This window comes from Bombina bombina, chromosome 2 (assembly GCF_027579735.1).
Source record: "Bombina bombina isolate aBomBom1 chromosome 2, aBomBom1.pri, whole genome shotgun sequence".
NCBI classification, from domain to species: domain Eukaryota; kingdom Metazoa; phylum Chordata; class Amphibia; order Anura; family Bombinatoridae; genus Bombina; species Bombina bombina.
Window position 1 is genome coordinate 1,335,506,778 of NC_069500.1, and position 20,572 is coordinate 1,335,527,349.

The 20,572-nt window shown below is 43.2% G+C and overlaps 1 protein-coding gene across 1 annotated transcript in view; it reads left to right on the forward strand.

Annotated features, from left to right (window-relative positions):
* Window positions 1-20,572, forward strand: part of POLN (DNA polymerase nu) — a 587,345-nt gene that overhangs the window by 146,755 nt on the left and 420,018 nt on the right. Inside the window, exon 9 of the mRNA XM_053700310.1 lies at window positions 1,988-2,130. Coding sequence (XP_053556285.1) covers window positions 1,988-2,130 — 143 coding nt within the window. The remainder of the gene's footprint in view (window positions 1-1,987; window positions 2,131-20,572) is intronic.

Below are 20,572 nucleotides of genomic sequence, written 5' to 3' on the forward strand. Positions count from 1 at the left end.
TCTCAGCTCTGTCCATTCTGTTACACAAACGTCTGTCAGAAGTTCCTGACGTCCAGGCTTTTTGTCAGGCTTTGGCCAGGATTAAGCCTGTGTTTAAAACTGTTGCTCCACCATGGAGTTTAAACCTTGTTCTTAATGTTTTACAGGGCGTTCCGTTTGAACCCCTTCATTCCATTGATATAAAGTTGTTATCTTGGAAAGTTCTATTTTTAATGGCTATTTCCTCGGCTCGAAGAGTCTCTGAATTATCAGCCTTACATTGTGATTCTCCTTATTTGATTTTTCATTCGGATAAGGTAGTCCTGCGTACTAAACCTGGGTTCTTACCTAAGGTAGTTACTAACAGGAATATCAATCAAGAGATTGTTGTTCCTTCTTTATGCCCAAATCCTTCTTCAAGAAGGAACGTCTACTGCACAACCTGGATGTAGTCCGGGCTCTAAAATTTTACTTGCAGGCAACTAAGGAATTCCGACAAACGTCTTCTCTGTTTGTCATTTACTCTGGGCAGAGGAGAGGTCAAAAAGCTTCCGCTACCTCTCTTTCTTTTTGGCTTCGTAGCATAATTCGTTTAGCTTATGAGACTGCTGGACAGCAGCCTCCTGAAAGAATTACAGCTCATTCTACTAGAGCTGTGGCTTCCACTTGGGCCTTCAAGAATGAGGCCTCTGTTGAACAGATTTGCAAGGCTGCAACTTGGTCTTCGCTTCATACTTTTTCCAAATTTTACAAATTTGACACCTTTGCTTCATCGGAGGCTATTTTTGGGAGAAAGGTTCTTCAGGCAGTGGTTCCTTCTGTATAAAGAGTCTGCCTATCCCTCCCGTCATCCGTGTACTTTTGCTTTGGTATTGGTATCCCAGAAGTAATGATGACCCGTGGACTGATCACACTTAACAGAAGAAAACATAATTTATGCTTACCTGATAAATTCCTTTCTTCTGTAGTGTGATCAGTCCACGGCCCGCCCTGTTTTTAAGGCAGGTAAATATTTTTTAATTTATACTCCAGTCACCACTTCACCCTTGGCTTTTCCTTTCTCGTTGGTCCTTGGTCGAATGACTGGGAGTGACGTAGAGGGGAGGAGCTATATGCAGCTCTGCTGGGTGAATCCTCTTGCACTTCCTGTAGGGGAGCAGTTAATATCCCAGAAGTAATGATGACCCGTGGACTGATCACACTACAGAAGAAAGGAATTTATCAGGTAAGCATAAATTATGTTTTTTTAATAAAAAAAAAATAATATATATATATATATTCTGCTGTGAAGCATCCTCCCCTAGCCCCCAACCTTCCTGATCCACCCCCCAAAGAGCTCTCTAACCCTTCCCCCACTAACTATTTGCCATCATTTTGGGTTCTGGCAGCTGTCTGCCAGTACCCACTTTGCAAACAAATGTGGCTTTTTTTTTTTTTTTAAATAAAACCTACTTTTTCTGTAGTGTAGCTGTCCCCCCTCCATACCCTACTCTCTTCCCCTCCCAGATCCCTTTTAAATTTTCTTCCCCCACTCCTCTGCCACCCACCACCCGCTCCCACCCCTCTCTCCCACCACTTAACATCTTTTGAATAGATGCCGACAGCCATTTTCCCCACTGCTGGCCAGAAGTTTACCAGCGACAGGCCGCCCACCACCTCCCCTGCAATGGCTCCCACCCACCAACGATAGTCACCATCGCTGGCCAATGCAGAGAGGGCCACAGAGTGGCTCTCTCTGCATCAATGTGCAAAAAAAGGTATTGCAGTGATGCCTCAATATCGAGGCATCATGGCAATACCTTGAAAGATGCTGATAGCGATGAGGATCGCTTCCAGCCACTTGAAACCCCTGACGACGTACAGTGTACGTTGTTAGTCTTTAAAAAACAGTTTTTGTATGACGTACCCTGTACGACATGTGTCTTTAAGGGGTTAAAGTTGTTTGAGGCATTATTCTTAGTTTACAATTGTAATAAATATTAACAAGATTTCAATATTTCACTTTTAGATACAAGGAAAGTTCTTTTAGATCCTAAAATAGCAGCATGGCTCTTAGATCCAACAGAGAGTAATCCATCATTTGCCAGCTTAGTTGACAAACATTGTGAAAAAACAGATATGAAAATTACTAGTGATGTTACGGATTCCCCAGTGAGTATATTGTTTATTATATTTTCAAGCATTACTAAACACAAAATAATTATATATCCATGCTTTTAAAGTACTCATAATATCTACTGGCGAGGTTGCAATAACCAATATCATGCCCATGCTAACTTGCGCGCATATTACAAATTGAAAGTAAACATGTTCACTCAAGCACTAAAACGAAATTTGCGTGCGTCGGGTTAGCGTGAGTGGATGCCTAGGGGCCGATTTATTAAGCAGCTTATGCTGCTCATTCCGGCTCGACAGAATCAGAAGTTAAGAAGAACTGGTCGTAAGACTACTGCTCCTTAACTCATCCGACACCTCTGAGGTAGCGGATTGCAATCATCCCGATCAGATACGATCAGGATGATTGACACCCTCTTCTAGCGGGCGATTAGCTACGAATGTGCAGGGGGCGGCATTGCACAAGCATTGCACAAGAAATGCTTGTGCAATGATAAATCGGCCCCCTAGGGTAAAGAGTAAGAGTTACAAAAAATGTGCATAAAACACAACATAAATACATTAAAATAAAGGCTTACATTCATATATATACTAAGTTTTATAAAAAATATTACAAAATAGAATATTATAGAGTAGACTATCAATCTACATATGCTTTTTTAGGCTGTTTTCTGCTGTAGAAACTGCTCTTTTGCTCATTACATATTTTATATGCATAGTTGTGCAAGCAGGATTATTTTTGCTTATTGGTTTCACCATAGGTGTACTTTTTAGAGTGGTACTACTTTTTAGATTAGCAATAGATTTATATTTTTTATTTATGTACCTTGCTGGAAGATGTTCATTTAAATATTTTCTTTTTGCTAATAAAGCTGTGATTGTACAATGTGTGCCTCACACTCTCGCTTTAGTGTAAGGATATTATGTATCCTTACCATTTTTTTTCTATTTAATTTTAAAAAAAAATCTGTTATAAAAATGTTTTCATATAAATAGTAACACAATTTTTTATAGGGATTAAAAGGTAAATGACAAGATGTTTCAATGGAAAATGGCTATAATGTGTGTAAGATATACAGTATCTCACAAAAGTGAGTACACCCCTCACATTTTTGTAAATATTTTATTATATCTTTTCATGTGACAACACTGAAGAAATGACACTTTGCTACAATGTAAAGTAGTGAGTGTACAGCCTGTATAACAGTGTAAATCTGCTGTCCACTCAAAATAACTCAACACACAGCCATTAATGTCTAAACCGTTGGCAATAAAAGTTAGTACACCCCTAAGTGGAAATGTCTAAATTGGGCCCAAAGTGTCAATATTTTGTGTGGCCACCATTAATTTGCAGCACTGCCTTAATCCTCTTGGGCATGGAGTTCACCAGAGCTTCACAAGTTGCCACTGGAGTCCTATTCCACTCCTCCATGATGACCTTCCGTTTGAGGATGCCCTACAGATGCTCAATAGGGTTTAGGTCTGGAGATATGCTTGGCCAGTCCATCACCTTTACCCTCAGCTTCTTTAGCAAGGCTGTGGTCGTCTTGGAGATGTGTTTGGGGTCATTATCATCTTGGAATACTGCCCTGCTGCCCAGTCTCCGAAGGGAGGGGATCATGCTTTGCTTCAGTATGTCACAGTACATGTTGGTATTCATGGTTCCCTCAATGAACTGTAGTTTCCCAGTGCCGGCAGCACTCATGCAGGCCCAGACCATGACACTCCTACCACCATGGTTGACTGTAGGCAAGACACACTTGACACCATCTGAACCAAATAAGTTTATCTTGGTCTCATCGGACCACAGGACATGGTTCCCGTAATCCATGTCCTTAGTCTGCTTGTCTTCAGCAAACTGTTTGCGGGCTTTCTTGTGCATCATCTTTAGAAAAGACTTCCTTCTGCGACGACAGCCATGCAGACCAATTTGATGCAGTGTGCGGCGTATGGTCTGAGCGCTGACAGGCTGACCCCCCACCCCTCAAACCTCTGCAGCAATGCTGGCAGCACTCATGTATCTATTTCCCAAAGACAACCTCTGGATACTGCGCTCAACTTCTTTGGTCGACCATGGCGAGGCATGTTCTGAGTGGATTATATAATAAAGATAGGGATAGTGGTAATGGAAGTTTTATTTAATGATTCCCCGTCAAGTATTAGCTTACCACAATTTAACCAATAAAAGTAGTCACCCAAATTGGGGACAATAATACTAATATCTGATATAATGAAGTATAGACTAGTAATACCAGGGGAGGGTGCTCACTGTTCAAGTAAATGTAGAAAAAATAGGAGACAAGCGAACAGAAAGTAGAGCACTCGCAAAGGGAGACTAGTATAAGTGGCTATTCAGTGGGTATATAATATTAAAACTTAACATTTATTATTCAAAAAAATGATAAAAAACTACTATATAAGTAGTGATTAATACTTAGATTAAAACACAAACAAATAATAAATGGCTGTATATCCACAATGACCCCAGAATGTATACCATAGAAACTCAGAATAGAGTAGGAGGGATTTTTAGGCAGATATACACCAAAAAATGGTTCACGGATTGCACCAAAATCTATCTAAAAAAAGAGGATTGACCTCAAACAAAATTATACTATCTAGTGCAATACTGGACCGGTGTAGGTCTGTCCAAAATATTCCCTATGACAAAATTAGTATAATGACTAAGAGGGGAAGTGTAGGTAGCAAGATTCACATAGTCCATACATTCAGCATATTACACAGACCCATTTGTATAGGCAAGAGTGAAGTGTTCACAAACACAAATTAAACCAAAAATACGATCAATGAAAGGTAATATGATTCTATAGATATGTTATAATAAACACATTGACTAGTGAAATGTGACTTGCATAGTTACACTTAGTGGTTGATACAGCCGTAGGAAGAGTGCCTGATGTACATTTCGCCTGGCTTGGCTTTCTCAAAGGCTAACCGGACTGACTGTAGCCACATAGCATATATAGGGCAAGTAGCCAATCAAATCGTGTAGATAGTTCACACCTCCGTGTGAACCAATAGAGAGTGTCCTCCCATAATTGGTCAGTTAATGTCACATGACCAGGAACAGAGACGAATTACAGTTTATTGGGGGAGCGGCTGTGGGTCTTACAACAAAACAAAACAAGTGTCAAAGCAATTGTCAAAAACGGATTCTCAAAAACGGAAAGCGGAGCATATATGCTCTCTAGTGTTATGTATATTCATGGTTGACATCAGACACTGTAAACATAGTAATAGGAATGAGATTCTATTTCAGTCACAAACGGAGCATTTTATAATCTCAAATGATTATGATTCTATGGGGATTCAATTTCAGTCACAAGCGGATAATTTTTAATCTCAAATGATTATACTCTTCACATCATGTCACTATTCAAATCATTAGACATAAAAATATATATATATTAATAAGGTGATATAAGTGATTTGTCATTTTTAATTGTTCAATAGATTATCCTTTGTTGAAGAGCAAAATATCATCATTAGTTAGATATACCTATATAGGAAGAATACAGCAACTAACTCCACTTTGCATTACAACAGTTGCCATACAACTCAGACCAAACGAGCTATCCCCACTGGGGAATTTCTCAGACTGAGACGAAACTGTACAGACTACTCTACTTTTAATCAAAGAGCTAAAGAGCTGACATCCCGACTCAAAGATAGAGGATACACTCGGGGAGTGATAAGAAGAGCCTATCAAAGAGCACGGAGAACGAAGAGGGATGAGCTGTTAGTGCCTAAAAGAAAACCTGAGAATACATACAATGAAGTGAGATTTGTGACTGGTTTCAATGCGGAACATCAAACTATAACGAATATACTTAATAAACATTGTAACATCCTTAGGTCTGACAAAGACCTTTGTACAGTAATTGGTGACAGGATAAGTACGAGTTGGAAAAGAGCTCCAACCATAGGAAACAAACTTGTGAAAAGTCACTTTCTGAGGAAAAATCCAAGTACAAAAAATATTTGCTGAATGTACACTTGCGGTGCATGTAGTTTCTGCAAGTACATACACAATGAACGTGAATTTACCAAAATTACTGGCTGTGTTAAAAGAATGCTCGGATTCGCTAACTGCAGGACAAAAAATGTTGTATACTGTCTTTCATGTGTCTGTGGGAAGAAGTATATAGGTATCACCACACGCGAATTACGTACGAGATTAGGAGAACATGTAAACAGCATCAAAAATTGCCAAAAAGACAAAGAAAGGAACAAGAAAGAACCTTACCCCTGTTGCAAAACACTATTTAAAAAAACATGGAACAAAACCGGATTTAAAGGCATGTGTGTTACAAGTTATTAAACCGGGTATCAGAGGTGGGGACATAGAAACGATGTTACTGCAGGCGGAATGCAGGTGGATTTTCTGGTTGAATACTGTAATACCAAATGGCCTAAATGAACAAGATGGATATAATTCCTATCTATAATACTTTGTACATATATATGGTCCTGATCAGAACATCTTATACGGACAGTCTAAGTTATTTACATCAAATATCAGAGATACAATGGCATATACAGAATCAGTTTCCATCTAATTGATTCACTATGTATTTTATTATGCATCTTTATTTACTCTTTGATGAAATGAAGTATAACTTCTTGTTCTTCATAAAAAGACAATCCGTTGAACTAAAGCTTTTATATATTAAACTAGTACTAAAGCCCGTGTACACGGGCCATTTTTTTCAGAACAGCGGTCCCACCCCTTGCTCTCTCCCCCCTTTCTTTTGCTCTCTCTTCCCCCCTCTCTTTTGCTTTCTTTCCCCCCTCTCTTTTGCTTTCTCTCTCCCCTCTTTTGCTCTCTCTCTCCCCTCTTTTGCTCTCTCTCTCCCCTCTTTGTCTCTCTCCATCCTTTCTTTTGCTCTCTCTCCCCCCTCTTTGGCTCTCCCCCCCCTTTGGCTCTCCCCCCCCTCTTTGGCTCCCCCCCCCCTCTTTGGCTCTCCCCCCCCCCCTTTGGCTCTCTCCCCTCTTTTGCTCTCTCTCCTCTTTGGCTCTCTCTCTCCCCTCTTTGGGCCCCCCCCCCTTTGGCTCTCTCTCCCCCCTCTTTGGCTCTCTCTCCCCCCTCTTTGGCTCTCTCTCCTCTTTGGCTCTCTCTCTCCCCCCTCTTTGGCTCTCCCCTCCCCTTTGGCTCCCCCCTCCCCTTTGGCTCCCCCCCTCTTTGGCTCTCCCCCCCCCTCTTTTGCTCTCCCCTCCCCTCTTTGGCTCTCTCCCCCCTCTTTTGTTCTCTCCCCCCTCTTTGGCGCTCTCCCCCCCTCTTTGGCTCTCTCCCCCCCTCTTTGGCTCTCTCCCCCCCCTCTTTGGCTCTCTCTCCCCTCTCTTTGTCTCTCTCCCCTCTTTTGCTCTCCTCTTTGGCTCTCCCCCCCCCCTCTTTTGCTCTCCCCTCCCCTCTTTGGCTCTCTCCCCCCTCTTTTGTTCTCTCCCCCCTCTTTGGCGCTCTCCCCCCCTCTTTGGCTCTCTCCCCCCCTCTTTGGCTCTCTCCCCCCCTCTTTGGCTCTCTCTCCCCTCTCTTTGTCTCTCTCCCCTCTTTTGCTCTCCTCTTTGGCTCTCCCCCCCCCTCTTTTGCTCTCCCCTCCCCTCTTTGGCTCTCTCCCCCCTCTTTTGTTCTCTCCCCCCTCTTTGGCGCTCTCCCCCCCTCTTTGGCTCTCTCCCCCCCTCTTTGGCTCTCTCTCCCCTCTCTTTGTCTCTCTCCCCTCTTTTGCTCTCCTCTTTGGCTCTCTTTCCTCTTTGGCTCTCTCTCTCCCCCCTCTTTGGCTCTCCCCCCCTTTAGCTCTCTCCCCCCCCCCCCTTTGGCTCTCCCCCCCCCTCTTTGGCTCTCTCTCCCCCCTCTTTGGCTCTCTCTCCTTTTTGGCTCTTTTTCCTCTTTGGCTCTCTCTCTCTCCCCTCTTTGGCTCTCCCCCCTTCTCTTTGGCTCTCCCCCCCTTCTCTTTGGCTCTCTTCCCCCCCTTCTTTTTGGTTCTCCCCCCCCCCCCTTCTCTTTGGCTCTCTCTCCCCCCCCTTCTCTTTGGCTCTCTGCCCCCCCCTTCTCTTTGGCTCTCTGCCCCCCCCTTCTCTTTGGCTCTCTGCCCCCCCTTCTCTTTGGCTCTCTGCCCCCCCTTCTCTTTGGCTCTCTTCCCCCCCCTTCTCTTTGGCTCTCTGCCCCCCCTTCTCTTTGGCTCTCTGCCCCCCCCCTTCTCTTTGGCTCTCTGCCCCCCCCTTCTCTTTGGCTCTCTGCCCCCCCCTTCTCTTTGGCTCTCTGTCCCCCCCTTCTCTTTGGCTCTCTGCCCCCCCCCTTCTCTTTGGCTCTCTGCCCCCCCCGCCTTCTCTTTGGCTCTCTGCCCCCCCCGCCTTCTCTTTGGCTCTCTGCCCCCCCGCCTTCTCTTTGGCTCTCTGCCCCCCCCGCCTTCTCTTTGGCTCTCTGCCCCCCCCCCTTCTCTTTGGCTCTCTGCCCCCCCCTTCTCTTTGGCTCTCTGCCCCCCCCTTCTCTTTGGCTCTCTGCCCCCCCTTCTCTTTGGCTCTCTGCCCCCCCCTTCTCTTTGGCTCTCTGCCCCCCCTTCTCTTTGGCTCTCTGCCCCCCCCCTTCTCTTTGGCTCTCTGCCCCCCCCTTCTCTTTGGCTCTCTGCCCCCCCTTCTCTTTGGCTCTCTGCCCCCCCCCTTCTCTTTGGCTCTCTGCCCCCCCCCCCTTCTCTTTGGCTCTCTGCCCCCCCCCCCTTCTCTTTGGCTCTCTGCCCCCCCTTCTCTTTGGCTCTCTGCCCCCCCCTTCTCTTTGGCTCTCTGCCCCCCCCTTCTCTTTGGCTCTCTGCCCCCCCCTTCTCTTTGGCTCTCTGCCCCCCCTTCTCTTTGGCTCTGTGCCCCCCCCTTCTCTTTGGCTCTCTGCCCCCCCCCCCTTCTCTTTGGCTCTCTGCCCCCCCTTCTCTTTGGCTCTCTGCCCCCCCTTCTCTTTGGCTCTCTGCCCCCCCCCTTCTCTTTGGCTCTCTGCCCCCCCTTCTCTTTGGCTCTCTGCCCCCCCCCCTTCTCTTTGGCTCTCTGCCCCCCCTTCTCTTTGGCTCTCTGCCCCCCCCCTTCTCTTTGGCTCTCTGCCCCCCCCCTTCTCTTTGGCTCTCTGCCCCCCCCTTCTCTTTGGCTCTCTGCCCCCCTTCTCTTTGGCTCTCTGCCCCCCCTTCTCTTTGGCTCTCTGCCCCCCCCCTTCTCTTTGTCTCTCTGCCCCCCCTTCTCTTTGGCTCTCTGCCCCCCCTTCTCTTCGGCTCTCTGCCCCCCCCCCTTCTCTTTGGCTCTCTGCCCCCCCCCCTTCTCTTTGGCTCTCTGCCCCCCCCCTTCTCTTTGGCTCTCTGCCCCCCCCTTCTCTTTGGCTCTCTGCCCCCCCCTTCTCTTTGGCTCTCTGCCCCCCCCCCCCCTCCTGCTCCCTCTCTGGCTCTGTCTTCGCGGGACCCCGCCCGGCCACGCCCCATCGCGGCAACACCCGCCTGGCCACGCCCCTCACAACGCCCGGCCACGCCCCTCGCGACGCCCGGCCACGCCCCTCGTGACGCTCCCGTCGGCCACAAACAGCTGTGAGGTCTGGGGAGCGCGTTGACGCTTCTCACGCAGCAGACCTCACAGCTGTTGAGTAGCTCGCGCTCCCTATCTCACAGCTGCTTGTATGCTGTGTACCTCGCGCTCCCAATCTATCAGCTGTCAGCTATGCCGAGGTGCGCGAGAATAGAATCTAAGGCCAAGTGTTTGTCTGTACTGTGCATGACGGCTTCAGACAAACACTTGTCTTTTATAATATAGGATATCTCTGATTAAGAAAATGATCTTATCTTAAGAGGGCCAGATATTAATTTCTGGTTTCTTTCATTGTAATTGGCTTGATTCTTCTCTATATATATATATATTTTTTTATGGCCATAATTGTAGCAGCTATACATTTGATTTCTCTTATGAACACATATCACTACCTAATTATAAATATACTATGTCATGTCAGGGGTCCATTTATCATCTCTATCAACTAGTTTATATTAATATTTGTGAATTGAATGATATGTTGAATTTACCATCATTCTAACTAATGATGATATTTTGCTCTTCAACAAAGGATAATCTATTGAACGATTAAAAATGACAAATAACTTATATCACCTTGTTAATATATATATATTTTTATTTCTAATGATACACCTAATATCTTTGACTCTGACTATCTTTTACATTGCCATTTGTTATTAACTACTGTATTGATAGATTTACCAACGTCGCGCAATGTGATCAAATTTGTTTTTGGTTTTTGTTCTTGCAAATGGTTGCGATTCTTCAGTAGGAGGTGAATTGATCTATGTGTAAAGCATTGTTTGAATAATTGGGATTCACTATAATCTTTAAATTTTCATCTCTGATCTGCATGATATGCACATGTCTGTTTCGTGATTCAATTACACAATGCTCTCTACGGCTTGGAGAGGTTATCATGTTGGTGCACTATGTGTTAATTTTTATTCACATATATTGAGGCAATAGAGAACATAAACAGACACCTTTCCTTTAGATACGTATTCCCACCTATTGAAAACTTGTGGCAGCTATACATTTGATTTCTCTTATGAACACATATCACTACCTAATTATAAATATACTATGTAATGTCAGGGGTCTATTTATCATCTCTATCAACTAATTTATATTATTTGTGAATTGAATGATATGTTGAATTTACCATCATTCTAACTAATGATGATATTTTGCTCTTCAACAAAGGATAATCTATTGAACGATTAAAAATGACAAATCACTTATATCACCTTGTTAATATATATATTTTTTTATGTCTAATGATTTGAATAGTGACATGATGTGAAGAGTATAATCATTTGAGATTAAAAATTATCCGCTTGTGACTGAAATTGAATCCCCATAGAATCATAATCATTTGAGATTATAAAATGCTCCGTTTGTGACTGAAATAGAATCTCATTCCTATTACTATGTTTACAGTGTCTGATGTCAACCATGAATATACATAACACTAGAGAGCATATATGCTCCGCTTTTCGTTTTTGAGAATCCGTTTTTGACAATTGCTTTGACACTTGTTTTGTTTTGTTGTAAGACCCACAGCCGCTCCCCCTATAAACTGTAATTCGTCTCTGTTCCTGGTCATGTGACATTAACTGACCAATTATGGGAGGACACTCTCTATTGGTTCACACGGAGGTGTGAACTATCTACACGATTTGATTGGCTACTTGCCCTATATATGCTATGTGGCTACAGTCAGTCCGGTTAGCCTTTGAGAAAGCCAAGCCAGGCGAAATGTACATCAGGCACTCTTCCTACGGCTGTATCAACCACTAAGTGTAACTATGCAAGTCACATTTCACTAGTCAATGTGTTTATTATAACATATCTATAGAATCATATTACCTTTCATTGATCGTATTTTTGGTTTAATTTGTGTTTGTGAACACTTCACTCTTGCCTATACAAATGGGTCTGTGTAATATGCTGAATGTATGGACTATGTGAATCTTGCTACCTACACTTCCCCTCTTAGTCATTATACTAATTTTGTCATAGGGAATATTTTGGACAGTCCTACACCGGTCCAGTATTGCACTAGATAGTATAATTTTGTTTGAGGTCAATCCTCTTTTTTAGATAGATTTTGGTGCAATCCGTGAACCATTTTTTGGTGTATATCTGCCTAAAAATCCCTCCTACTCTATTCTGAGTTTCTATGGTATACATTCTGGGGTCATTGTGGATATACAGCCGTTTATTATTTGTTTGTGTTTTAATCTAAGTATTAATCACTACTTATATAGTAGTTTTTTATCATTTTTTTTGAATAATAAATGTTAAGTTTTAATATTATATACCCACTGAATAGCCACTTATACTAGTCTCCCTTTGCGAGTGCTCTACTTTCTGTTCGCTTGTCTCCTATTTTTTCTACATGTTCTGAGTGGACCCTGTTCTGTAAAACTGCTGTATGGTCTTGCCGACCGTGCTGCAGCTCAGTTTTAGGGTCTTGGCAATCTTCTAATAGCCTATGCCATCTTTATGTAGGGCAACAATTCTTTTTTTCAGATCCTCAGAGAGTTCTTTGCCATTAGATGCCATGTTGAACTTCCAGTGACCAGTACGAGAGAGTGTGAGAGCTATAATACCAAATTTAACATACCTGCTCCCCATTCACACCTGAGACCTTGTAACACTAATGAGTCACATGACACCAGGGAGGGGAAATTGCTAATTAGGCCCAATTTGGACATTTCCACTTAGGGGTGTACTCACTTTTGTTGCTAACGGTTTAGACATTAATGGCTGTGTGTTAAGTTATTTTGAGGGGACAGCAAATTTACACTGTTATACATGCTGTACAATCACTACTTTACATTGTAGCAAAGTGTCATGTCTTTAGTGTTGTCACATGAAAAGATATAATAAAATATTACATACATGTGAGGGGTGTACTCACTTTTGTGAGATACTGTATATATATTTAAATATGTGTATTGGTTTATATATATATATATATATATATATATATACACAGTATATATATATATATATATATATATATATATATATATATATATACACACGTGTGTATTTATTTATATAGCTACATATAAACACATATTCACACACACACACATGATTTTGAGTCCTTTCCACTCAAATACCTTAAAATCATTTTTATAGCATTTTTTATATTTTATAATGTATTTTACTGTGTATTTGCTTTAAATATTTCACATTCCAATGTTCTTCACATAGTAGAAAATGTTCTTTGTATTTTTAAATTCATATAGATATATAGGTATCGATATATATTTCTTTCCTAAGATATGGTGAGTCCACAACGTCATCTAAATACTAGTGGGAATATCACTCCTGGCCAGCAGGAGGAGGCAAAGAGCACCACAGCCAAGCTGTTAAGTGTCACTCCCCTACCCACAAACCCCAGTCATTCTCTTTGCCTCTGTTAATTGAGAAGGTGAAGTTTTGGTATAGCCGTAGTCCACATCAATCTCTTCAGTAGAGTAGTGGTGGCTTTAGAGCAGTTAGGAACTTGTAAGGTGGGCCTTGCTGTGTTTTCCTAACAGTTTGCTGCCCTAGTATAGAAAGCCAGAGTAGGCTTACTCTGTTCTTTTCTTCACAGGCATCTGTAAGGAGTTGACGTCCTTCCACGCTTTGTGAGCTGTCCTCCTGCCGGACGGCTAGAAGTGCAGGTACGTGCCATTGGTCTTCTGGGGCTGGGAGACTAAAGGGTTAATTCTCTGCACAGTTTGGGACTTGAATCCTGCGTTCAGGATGATATTAGGCAGTGAGCAGGCACTTATTGTATGTGAGAATAGAGAGGGTTAATCTCCTTTATGCAAAGGGGTTAATGTTAATTTTATGCGGTGGCTCATGGTTTATTATGATCTCATTAGTGTGGGGCACGTTCTGTGTAGTTATCGCTTATACTGTGATATATTATGGGCTGTCTTAGTAAGGAGGCGGTTTCCTAAATTGTGGCGCAGCTTCTAAAGCCGATCACGTGACCTTCTGGCTTCGCTCTAGCATATTGGAGCGGTTTTGTTTTCAGTGCCATCTCTTGCAGTCCAGATCTCCCTACGATAGATTGAGGGGCAGGTAGCCACCTCAGTAAGACTGGGGTGTAAATGTGTCCTGTATTATTATTTAGTTTGACAGATTAATCAGACATTTTTATTTATTCTCTTGTGGGAGACATTAAGCTTGCAAGCTGTAAGGCGCAGATTTATTAAAGCAACAGTACTGCTATTAAATTATTTTTCCAATCATGGAGGACTCTGCTCCTATGGACAGGTGTCTGCTCTGCTTGGAGAACCAAACTGTGTTGCCTTTTCAATTTTGTTCCTCATGTGTAGAGAGGACTTTGAAAAATAAAGACAGAGTTTTTGTTTCTGAGCCAATTGTCTCTCAGGATGATGCTGTTCTGGCTATTCCACAGCTTTCTCCTCAAACGTCCCAAGCCTTAGTGGCGTCACATACTGTGCCCTGCGGTTCCTCTTAGTCTTCTGGAGGAATTTACTTGCCCGCAGAGATTGCTGCTCAAGTATCCTCTGCGGTATCTGCAGCATTATCTTCCATTCCTATGCTAAAGGGAAAGTGCAAGAGGAACATTAGAGATTCAGATATTAAGGTTTCTATTCCATCCTCTGCTATGCAGGTCGCCCTCTCTGATGAGGAGGATACGCCGGTAGCTTTTGAGGGGGAATTCTCAGACTCGGACAGTATAATTCCTTCATCTGATGCTTAAGTAGTATCCTTCAGATTTAGGCTTGAACACATTTGTGTATTGTAGCTACTTTGGACGACGCCGACCCACCTGTCATTGTCAACCCTAAGAAATCAAGTAAACTTAATAAATACTTTGCTGTTCCTTCCTCTGTGGAAGTGTTTCCGGTTCCAGACCGTGCAATGGAGATCATTGCACAGGAAGGGGAGAAGAAAAGGATTCCATTTTCCCCATCTCCTGTTTTTAAAAAGATGTTTCCTGTCGCTGACTCCATTAAAGATTCATGGCGTACGGTGCCTAAAGTAGAAAGGGCTATTTCTACTCTGGCTAAGAGAACTACTATTTCTATAGAGGATAGCTGCTCTTTTAAGGATCCAATGGACAAGAAGCTGGAGGCTTATTTAAAGAAGATGTATGTTTATCAAGGTCTCCAATGGCAACCTGCAGCTTGTATTGCCACTGTGTCTAGTGCAGCATCTTATTGGTGTGATGCTTTGTCTGATTCTTTTCAAGTAGAGACTCCTTTGGAAGAGATCCAATATAGGATTAAGGCTCTCAAGTTTGCCAATTTCTTTATTTCTGATGCTACCATGCAAGTTAATAAACTGGGAGCCAAGATATCTGGCTTCGCTGTGCTAATTCGCAGGGCTTTGTGGCTAAAATCATGGTCAGCGGATGTTCCAAGCTTTTAGCGCTCCCTTACAAGGGTAAGACCTTGTTTGGACCTGGTCTGGCAGAAATAATCTTTGACATTACTGGTGGGAAAGGGTTTTTTCTGCCGCAAGACAAGAAGAATAGACCTAAAGGACGTCAATGTAATTTACGTTCCTTTCGTAACTTCAAGGGAAAGCCTTCCTCTCCCTCTTCCAAGCAGGAACAATCCAAGTCTTCTTGGAAGCCCAGTCAGTCTTAAAACAAGGGGAAGCAATCGAGGAAACCCACAGCTGAGTCTAAATCAGCATGAAGGGTTTGCCCCCGGTCTGGGACTGGATCAAGTGGGGGGCAGACTTTCTCTGTTTTATCAAGCATGGGTACGAGATGTCCCAGATCTTTGGGCTGTGGACATAGTGTCTCAGTGTTACAAAATAGAATTCAAGACTTTTCCTCCCAGGGTCAGGTTTCTCATCTGAAGATTATCTGTAAACCAGATAAAAAGAGAGGCATTCTTAAATTGCGTTCGGGACCTTTCTTCCCTGGGGGTGATAGTTTCAGATCCTGCAAAGGAGCAGGGCCTGGGATTCTATTCAAATCTGTTTGTGGTTCCCAAAAAAGAGGGAACCTTTCATCCTATTCTTGACTTAAAGTGTCTAAACAAGTTTCTCAGGGTACCATCCTTCAAGATGGAGACCATTCGGTCCATTTTTTCCTTGGTACAAGAAGGTCAGTTCATGACGACCATAGACCTAAAGGATGCGTATCTTCATGTTTCCATCCACAGGGATCATCACAAGTTCCTGAGATTCTCATTTCTAGACAAACACTTTCAGTTTGTGGCTCTTCCGTTTGGCCTTGCCATAGCTCCCAGAATTTTCTCAAAGGTTCTGGGGGCTCTACTGGCAGTGGTTAGGGCTCAGGGGAATTGCAGTGGCGCCATACCTGGACGACATAATGGTTCAGGCACCATCTTTTCAACTACAAGGGTGGTTTTCTTAGGGACCATAATAGATTCCCTATCTATGAACAATTTTCTGACGGAGGTCAGAAAATCCAAGATTCTTTCCTCTTGCCTCTCTCTGAAGTCTACTGTTCGGCCATCAGTGTCTCAGTGTATGGAGGTAATTGGTCTGATGGTTGCTTTGATGGACATCATTCCCTTTGCGCGATTCCATTTGAGAGCTCTGCAGTTATGCATGCTCCGACAATGGAACGGGGACAATTCGGATCTCTCTGAGAGGATAGATCTAGATCAGTTGCCAAGAGACTCTTTTCCGTGGTGACTCTCTCAGGTGCATCTGTCTCGGGGCACATGCTTCTGGAGACCTTCCTGGGTGATTGTAACCACGGACGCCAGCCTGCTGGGTTGGGGAGCAGTCTGGGACTCGTTAAAAGCGCAGGGATTATGGACTCCAGAGGAGTCTGCTCTCCCCATAAACATCTTGGAGTTGAGAGCGATTTACAATGCTCTGATAGCTTGGCCTCAGTTGTCCTTTGCCCGGTTTATCAGGTTCCTGTCGAACAATATCACCTCAGTGGCTTACATCAACCACCAGGGAGGAACTCGGTGTTCCTTAGCCATGAAGGAGGTGGCTCAGATTGTTCAGTGGGCGGAAACTCACAATTGCTGTCTGTCCACCATCCATATTCCAGGTGTGGACAACTGGGAAGCAGACTTCCTGAGCAGACAGACATTTCATCCCGGGTAGTGGGCACTTCATGCAGAGGTGTTCTCCAGGTTAATACTCAAATGGGGGATTCCGAAGTTGGATCTGATGGCGTCTCGGCAGAACACCAAGCTTCCAAGGTATGGTTCAAGGTCAAGAGATCCTCAGGCCGGCCTGATAGATGCTCTAGCGGCCCCTTGGGATTTCAGTCTAGTATATCTGTTTCCTCCGTTTGCTCTCCTTCCATGAGTCATTGCTCGTATCAAACAGGAGAGAGCATCAGTAATTCTAATAGCTCCTGCATGGCCTCTAGTATGCAGACCTAGTGAAGATGTCATCTCTTCCACCTTGGAGGCTGCCTCTAAGGAAGGACCTTCTAACCTAGAGTCCATTCCTTCATTCAAATCTAGTTTCTCTGAAGCTGACTGCTTGGAGATTGAACGCTTAGCGTGGTTTTTCTGAGTCGGTCATTGAGACCATGATTCAGGCTCGCAAGGATATACCATAAGGTATGGCGTAATTACCTTTATTTGTGCGAATCCAAGGGCTACTCGTGGAGTATGGTTAGGATTCCTAGGATTTTGTCCTTTCTTCAGGAGGGTCTGGAGAAGGGATTGTCAGTCAGTTCTCTGAAGGGTCAGATTTCTGCATTATCTATTTTGTTGCACAAGTGTCTGGCGAATGTGCCAGATGTTCAATCTTTTTGTCAGGCCTTGGTCCGAATCAGGCCTGTGTTTAAACTTGTTGCTCCTCCTTTCATGCTGATAAGGCGGTTCTTCGTACTAAGTTGGTTTTTTTTCCTAAAGTGGTTTTGGATAGAAATATTAATCAGGAAATTGTTTATCCTTCTTTATGTCCTAAACCCTTCTTCTCATAAGGAATGTTTGTTGCACAACCTAGACGTTGTTCGTGCTCTAAAATTCTACCTACAGGCGACTAAGGATTTTCATCAGTCTTCTACCCTGTTTGTTTGTTTCGCTGGAAAGCGTAAAGGTCAGAAGGCTACTGCTACTTCTCTTTCTCTCTGGTTAAGAAGTATGATCCGTTTTGCTTATGAGACTGCTGGACAGCAGCCTCCTTAGAGAATAACAGCTCATTCCACTAGGGCTGCCTCCTCTTCTTGGGCTTTCAAAAATGAAGCTTCTGTGGAACAGATTTGCAAGGCTGCAACTTGGTCCTCTCTGCATACTTTTTCCAAATTTTCCAAATTTGATACTTTTGCCTCGGCTGAGGCTTCTTTTGGGAGAAAAGTTTTTTAAGCAGTGGTGCCTTCTGTTTAAGTCTGCCTGTCTTGTTCTCCCTCCCTGTTCACTAGTAATTGAATGATGTTGTGGACTCTCCATATCTTAGGAAAGAAAACAAAATTTATGCTTACCTGATAAATTTCTTTCTTTCCAGATATGAAGAGTCCGTGACCCCACCCTTTATTTGACTAAACCTCATGCACCTCTACACCTGTGTGTTACTCTTTTTCCATTTCCCTTCGGTCGAATGACTGGGGATTATGGGTAGGGGAGTAACACTTAACATCTTGGCTGTGGTGCTCTTTGCCTCCTCCCGCTGGCCAGGAGTGATATTCCCACTAGTAATTGATGACGTTGTGGACTCACCATATCTGGAAATAAATACATTTATCAGGTAAGCATACATTTTCTTTTTACAAAAAAACATGATATATATATATTTATTTATTTATTTATAGTAACTCACGTGTGTATCCAGGATTAGCAACTTTCTCAGTGGTTACACAAGCAGGCAACACAGGCACAAGTTCTGCTTAAAAAACTTTTTTTTTTTTACCAAGAACAATGTTGGCCTAAAGCCATAACGTTTCAGCTCCCGGTGGAGCCTTTATCAAATGGAGGCCAGAAATGACGGGTTTAGCGCTGTAGGTCTAACGCTGTTTTGGATTAGCGAGTGAGTGCTAAGTGCTTTTTTTTTTAATGCGCACTCCATTAAAGTCTTTAGGGAGAAGAAGTTAATGTGGTCGCGATATCCGAAGTCCTGTAGTAAGGGCGTCAGGTTTCGCTCTCACATGCAAGCAATTTCAACGTGTAATACAACAAGTTTACTTCCAGCAGTGTTGGCTTGCGAGCGATAGCACTAAATAGGGCGCCACTTGTAATCTGGCCATATATATTTCACATCAATTAAGCCAACTACTTACTGAACAGTTAGAGACTACTATATAATGTTAACATTTACGGTATTTAAGAAATGAATTATTCTTCAATAGCAGAAAACTTAAATTAATGCCAGATTTTACAGTTCTCCACAAACAAACATGTGCAAGCATGTCTAGGCAACTAACTGTTATGTTTTACTAGACATGTGCATCTGTTTTTGTTGGCCCATTCATCAGCATACCGAGTGGGTGAATGGAAATCGGACTGAATCGGACATGTAACAGCATTTTCCTTGTTTATTAATCAAGCTTGTTTAGTTTTCTTTTGTAACTGTTGGTGCCAAAAGAGGGCTGAAAACACAGGAAAGGGGGAAGAAGCTGAGATTCTTTGACAAATCAGCTCCCTCGTTTGCAGTGATGTACAGGGGGTCTTATTATTCATGTGTACAACTTCCCCTCTCCAATCCTGAGAGAGCATCACTAAGGGCTAGATTTATTAACCCCTTAATGACAACTGACGTACCAGGTACGTCATGCATTAACAAGCAGTTAATGACAATAGACGTACCTGGTATGTCAGTTGTCTAACAGAGTGCTGGAAGCGATTGCGAGGGTATGGATATGGAGGCATCCTGCAATACCCCTTTACAAGCCTCCGATGCAGAGAGAGCCACTCTGTATATCAGGGTCCCAATGTAACTAGCGCTAATTTTGAAAAAAAGTGGTTTGGAAATAGCAAAGTGTTACTTGTATTTATGGCCCTATAACTTGCAAAAAAACCAAAGAACATGTAAACATTGGGTATGCAGATGTGTAACAGATTTTGGGGCTAAAAGTTAGAAAAAGTGTTTTTTTTTTCCATTTTTCCCTCATATTTTATAATTTTATTTATAGTAAATTATAATATATGATGAAAATAATGCTATTTTTAGAAAGTCCATTTAATGGCGAGAAAAACGGTATATAATATGTGTGGGTACAGTAAATGAGTAAGAGGAAAATTACAGCTAAACACAAACACTGCAAAAATTTAAAAATAGCCTTTGTCACAAATGGACAGAAAATGGAAAAGTACTGTTGTCATTAAGGGGTTAAAGCTGAGGCAGACAGGGGCGCGTATATGCGCCCCTGTACGCCTCAGCTCGCCTGTGGCGGGGGGAAATTACCCGCAGGTATTCGCCATTGCACACAAGTGCAATTTTGCGCTTGCGTGCAATCCCGCCCCCTGCCCGCGCACAGCCAATCAAGCGCGGGCAGGAGCTGTTAATCTCCTCGGTCTGACTAGACCAAGGAGATTGAATTTTGCCACCTTTAGAGGTGGCGAAAAGGTTAGGGAAGCGGCGGTCTGGTGACCGCTGCTTGATAAATTACGGCGAGCAAGTTCTTGTGAGAACTTGCAGCCGTAGGGCTTTAATAAATCTAGCCCTAAATGATTGATGTGAGGACCAGCAAGTCAGTCATTAAATACCAAACATACTTGCCCAATGTACTGTTTACCTAGAATCGGGGAGGTGTTGGTCTTAGTGAACATCAGCCATCTTCTAGTCATTTTACTTCAGCTTCTAACCATTGCAGTGGTGTGTGCCTGTGTCAGGTTGCTGTGATGTTTTTTTCTTGTACAATTGTGCATATTTTTTTTGCAGTACAGTGTAGCTGCATAGATACTGCATTTGTTTTCACTCTGGTGCCCAGGGAATTCATTTTTCTTTATTTTAGTGTTAAAGAGTTAAAGTTTGATATTGCAGTGGGGTATAGGTGGGA